General features: G+C 39.7%; 1 protein-coding gene across 2 annotated transcripts in view; it reads left to right on the top strand.

Annotated features, from left to right (window-relative positions):
- The first annotated feature begins 454 nt into the window (after window positions 1-454).
- The window catches only part of skap1 (src kinase associated phosphoprotein 1), a 48,065-nt gene continuing 42,519 nt past the window's right edge, over window positions 455-6,000 (top strand). Inside the window, exons 1-4 of one of the 2 annotated variants that reach the window (XM_035734987.1) lie at window positions 455-706; window positions 2,160-2,265; window positions 4,330-4,355; window positions 4,750-4,866. In XM_035734987.1, the coding sequence (XP_035590880.1) occupies window positions 667-706; window positions 2,160-2,265; window positions 4,330-4,355; window positions 4,750-4,866 (289 nt within the window). In that variant the 5' untranslated portion in view covers window positions 455-666. The remainder of the gene's footprint in view (window positions 707-2,159; window positions 2,266-4,329; window positions 4,356-4,749; window positions 4,867-6,000) is intronic. The other variant, XM_035734988.1, reaches the window with a different exon arrangement.

The raw sequence follows: 6,000 nt of genomic DNA, 5'->3' as shown, positions 1-6,000 counted from the left end.
TATCCACGTATTTTACTCATGTTATGAGCATGCATTAATCTCAGTTAGCTAAAGAGTAGACCCGAGCAATTAAATTAGAGTCAACTGTTACCAAAACATCACCAGTTATCAATAGCCTGAGTGACAGTCTTTTAGCCAAGTCTTTTATTGTGGTCCAGAAAACAAGGTGTATCGATGATAAAAACAAAGGAGTTGGCTAAACCAGATTCTTCCACCCATGCCATCCGGTGTCACCATATTCACTGGACTCTAATAGACATACTTGAGGTTGGATGCATACAGCCAGGGACTTTGAATACGCTGATGTGACATATGAGATAACAACTGAAGAACACCATTCAAAGGAAGCTTTTAGTCACCTCATGCTCCGCCCCATTTGTGTAAATATGGCTTGTTATATCATATGTCACATCAGCTTATTCAAAGTCCCTGGCTGTATGCACACACGGAAATAGTTTTGGTTTGAGAATAGTAGGGTGCAGGTGCTGTGTGAGTGTATGAATGTAGTGTGTGAGTATTCACAGGCTTTCATTTCAAGCAGTGAGCTGTTACAGTGTGACGGGTCAGGTCTACACAGATACTATAACCTTTCACCAAAGTATAGCTCTGATTTACCGTTTCAAAATTAAAATTGCCTGAAAATTCTTCTGGAACTTTGAGAGAAGGATGGGGACAGTCTCTGATGACATTAGGAGGCTTTTGGAGGGTAACGTTAATCACTAGCTTTTCGATATCTTTGACATTCTTACGTATAACTAGAAACATTGTTCATAAGTGCAGTGATAGAAAAAGTACCCAATTTTCATTCTTGAGTAAAAGTAAAGATACCTTAAAAGAAAATGTAAAAGTAAAAGTCAACCAGAAAAATACTACTTGAATATAAGTATTTGGTTTTAAATATACATAAGTATCAAAAGTACAAGTATAAATAATTTAAAATGTCTTATATTAAGCAAACCGGACGACACAATTATCTTGTTCTTAACATTTACAGATAGCTAGGGTCACACTGACAAAATTTACAAACTAAGCATTAGTGTTTAGTGAGTCTGCCAGATCAGAGGCAGCCGGGATGACCAGAGATGTTCTCTTGATAAGTGTGTGAATTAGGCAATTTTCCTGTCCTGCTAAGCATTCAAAATGTAATGAGTACTTTTGGGTGTCAGGGAAAATGTAAGGAGTAAAAAGTACATGACTTTATTTAGGAATGTAGTGGGGTGAAATGAAAAGTTGTCAAAAATATAAATAGTAAAGTAAAGTACAGATACCCCAAAAAACAACTTAAGTAGTACTGAAAAGTATTTTTACTTAAGTACTTTACACCACTGCATAAAATGACATATTGTATAACATTGCTGCTATATGTAGGCCTACTGAGTGTTTTGAATTGTTAAAACAATGCCTGTTAACATATGATCAAATCAAATCAAATAATGTTTTTATTTTAATTTAATTTCAAATCAAATCAAAATCAAATCAAAATCAAAATCATGTGCTGCAGAATTCAGTGATCTGTGTTAAAACTCATCAAACTGTCTGGATTTATATTACACTATTATCTACAGTGGCGCTGTGAACTACTATACGTGTGCCTTACTGTATTTCACATTCTATGGTCTTTATGACAAAAGAATGTTGCAAGTTCCTTATGGTTATCCATCATAGATTTCAATATGATTCACCCTGTAGTGACAACTGTCAATGTTCCCAAACAGGAATACTGGCGTTTGTCATATTTGCATGTACTAGCAACCAGAGCAACCTGACTTGGTCCCTCTGACCAACATTTGCATATGTTAACCCCTTTATGTAATATTACAATGAAAGGAATAAAGAAATCTGAAGTTCAACTTGATTTTCCTGTGTGAACATGAAAGATAACATTATTTCTGATATGCTCGTGACTTGGCATACAGTTTGTGATTAAATGTGCCGGTGGAAATTGTAACAGAAAATATCATTGCATGGTTTTGAGGCACTTAAAATGGTGTACATTTTCAGAAAGAGTTGATGCTCTAGGTAATGAGACACAAAATATCTGAATTGGCTACTTAGATTATGATGATCTTTTCTATAATGTCTTTTCAGGATTGTGATGGACAGGTAAAACATCTTTCCACCTCTTATCAAAAGTGTGACTTGCCTGACTTGTCTTTCAGACTGTGAGCTCTTTGTATCAGATATCCTACAGGACGAGAACCTCAGTAAACATGCCAGAGAAACACGGGACGTCCTACTTAATAACTTCAGGGTGGTCCACTCCAGGTACGTGGAAGTGCTGTTCCTCCCAATTGGCCCCCTTTATCTCCCAATAAGAAACTTGTCACTTAAATCTTACATGAGATGTTCACATTTCCTGAGGCTTTTTGGATGATAGAAAATATAGATTTCAGAGTCTTGTTTGTAGCTAGGTTTCCACCCAATTGGCGACATATTTTCATATGAATATTCTAAAATCTGTAGAAAGAAAATATCCACATTTTCCAACCAGTGGTGTGTTTCCGCTAAACAAACTTGTTGAGGAAAAAATCTGTTTGTGATTATGTAGTGCACACAAAATGTACTTTTTAGCTTAAGTTTTCTTGTACCGAATAAAAATCTAAAGTTCAATGTGTTTCCATCGCATTTTCAAATCTAACGATAGTTTTGTCACAGAAACTGTTGCGTTAAATAGCGAATCTACTCTGTATACTCTGGTTTTGGCACGCGTGCTCTAGCCAACAGCTTGCAGATACCGTCAATAGTGTGCACCTGCAGCCCGCAATTCGGTGCATTCCTGCATGTGGGCATTCCTGTATCTCATTGGTTCCTGCATGAACCCCTCTTGAGCACCCCATTGGTTCCTGTATAACATTTTTTATGTGGGTCAAAAGGGAAATAAAAGTATTAACCGAGTTCTTTGCCCCCGGTGGGAGCCGTTAGACAGTGTCCTTCGCTCCAGCTGAACACCTGCCCTCACCGGTGTTAACAGAACTGAGGGAAAACAGTGCCCGACAGGCAGGGGCGAAGGATACTGTCTACCGGTTGTCCCCACTAGCACAGCAGACGGAAGGCTAGAGTGACACTGTGTACTAGCTAGCTTGCTAGTTAGCTAGCACATGGTGTCGCCCTCCCACATGCTGTGTATCAGAGTCCTCCTTAGGCTCCTTAGGCCTAGCTGGCTAGCTGGCACCTGCCCTCACCGGTGTTAACAGGGAGGGAAAACAGTGCCCGACAGGCAGGGGCGAAGGTTGTCTAGCACAGCAGACGGAGGCTGGAGTGACACTGTGTACTAGCTAAAACAGTGTCCTTCGCTCCCGTCTCCCGAACACCTGCCCTTTGCCGCCATTAACAGAAATACGGGAAAACAGTGGCCGACAGGCGGGGGCGAAGGACACTGTCTACCGGTGTAAGGCTAGCCAGCTACCGTTGTCGCCCCTTCTGTGAGTTTTATCGGCGGCTGACATACAACGTTATCGTGCATTAACACCACCTTCTGTGCTGGAGTCCTAAATTAAATTGACCAACAGAAGTATAAAGAGTGGTTCCTGCAGATGCAGGAATGCCCACATGCAGGAACACCCCAAATTGCAGGCTGCAATTGCACCCTACTCAATACAGTCTATATGATGAGATTATTATCGATAAGAGAGAGATTTTTTTATTTTTCCAAACGGCAGTCAAGCATCGATCATCATGTCACCAGAATCCGCCCCTCTGTAGGTATTGGAACAGAGCATCAAGATCACCTCACGAAGTTCATTATAAGTTATTTCATCTGTAGCCTAATAAACTGCATGGTTTCCTGAGTCGCAGTGGGAGGACCACACACACCATATCATCTCGTGACTCCAAGTTTACTTCGATATGATGGTTATTACATCAATATTTGCGCACCTCCATTTCTCACATAATTCATTTTTAAAAAGAAAAAAAGAAGAGATCCCACCATGACAAACGAACAAATGACTTGTCCGCGTTAAAAAAATTGTACCTAAACATCCATCGCAACTTTTGTTATTTAATTATTTTTTTTATACAGTATGACTTTACTCACATAAAAACTGTGGATGGAAATGTGGTTTGTGAAACAAAAATATGTGTGAAAGCAAGCACGAGAGGAAATTAATAGATAACTGCAATCTGAGATATCTGCACCAGATACTAACTACTCTGTGCACGTTGCACTTGTTTGCAAGAGGTTGTCTTGTGGTCTGTGAAGCAGGAAGCCAAAGTAGAGTGTTTGAAGCAATTTAAAGAACTATCAACACCCAAAAAAACTTACAACCTATTTGTGTTTAAATTAATTTGCAGTCTAAATTTAACTCATGTCCAACTTTTATTTTGCAGAAATCCTCAGGAGTTTCCTTTCAGATGTAAGTGACTGCATATTTTAAATTATAAAAAGGTTGAATTCTTACTTGAGGTGTAACTTAGGCTATTTTGTGTGCACTGACATGAATTCAAGCATCTAATACTTTTGGCCATATTATTTTTCTTTCTTTCTTTTTATTTAACCTTTATTTAACTAGGCAAGTCAGTTAAAAACAAATACTTATTTACAATGACGGCCTACCAAAAGGCAAAAGGCCTCCTGCAAAGGACTGGGGTCTGGGATTAAAAATAAAAATAAATACAATATAAATATAGGACAAAACGTACATTACAACAAGAGAGACAACACTACATAATATTAGGGCATTTCCTGTTTGCTTTTGAAAGTTCTCCCACTGGCTTCCTGACCCTGATATTGTGTTGGTGCCTTTCTAGCTGAGTCCAGACAGGAGGACAGTTCAGATGACAACCAGAGCTCAAGTCTGGGCCGTTCGGCCCCCTCAGACGACCTGTCTGTGGCCTCTGACTACCAGGACGAGGGCTCTCCTGAGTGTGAGTAAATGCTTGGTTTGTGTGTGTGTGTGTGTGTGTGTGTGTGTGTGTGTGTGTGTGTGTGTGTGTGTGTGTGTGTGTGTGTGTGTGTGTGTGTGTGTGTGTGTGTGTGTGTGTGTGTGTGTGTGTGTCAATGTGTATGTGTTTAAGGCCCAGTGCAGTCAAAATTCTGTTTTTCCTGTGTTTCGAATCATTTTGTACAGCAGCTGATGAAACTAACACTGTACAAGTGTGAAACAATGTGAATAGATTTATTTCCTGATAGTTTCTGGTTGAAAATGCAAGTTACACCAATCAGCAGGTTTTGCATGGGTGGAGTTTTGGCTTGCCTGGAGACATCACCAGGCGGTACAAGTTAATAGACCAATAACAAAGAGAATTTCAAACCTCTCTGCCAACATCAGCTAGTTTTCAGTTTACTTATCCATCCTATTAGGTCCCTCACTCAGACCACTCCCAGACAGTCCTAGCAAAAATCATGCTTGAGAAATAGATTTTTACAGAAAAAAAATATATATATATTTTTGAAAATTTTAATGGGAAACTATTTACAGTAAGGTACTTAATTGTTACCCACAAATGATTTGATATTGAGATAAAAAAAAACAGCTGCATTGGGCATGTCAATAGGGTGTTTGCTACATTATGTTTGCAATTTGTAAGGGGAACATAAAGTTAAAACAAAATAAATAAAATAAAGCATAGGAACTCTTGCTGTGCACTTTTACCTAAATTATGTCAGGACATAAAATGGGTGTCAATTAACAGCTTGCCCTCTAGTGGTTGGATCTGCTGCACGAACGGGGTGTTGGTGGGAATACTAAGGGTGTGGGGATTGTTCACACAGAACTGATAGGTGACCAAGAGCTCTCAGGGGTGAGAGTAGTCTGGAGCCCTCAGTGTATCCATCCGTGTGTACCGGGGGAGGCAGAGGTGTTAAGTCAGTTTCTCTAAGATCAGCCCACACAAAGTGCGCTCTGTAGCTCAAGGCGATTGAGGTGATTGATTAACCCTTACCCTGCTCTCCATTCCCAACTCAGTTTGAAATACAACACTGTAGCTGAGAAGCCATGTGTGTTCCATCTCTCTTCCCTTTGTCAGTCTTGCTCTCCATCTTCCTCTCTCTAGTTTCTC

Source organism: Oncorhynchus keta, chromosome 24 (assembly GCF_023373465.1).
Source record: "Oncorhynchus keta strain PuntledgeMale-10-30-2019 chromosome 24, Oket_V2, whole genome shotgun sequence".
NCBI lineage: Eukaryota > Metazoa > Chordata > Actinopteri > Salmoniformes > Salmonidae > Oncorhynchus > Oncorhynchus keta.
Note: the sequence above shows the minus strand (reverse complement) of the source record. Positions and strands in the feature narration are given on the sequence as shown.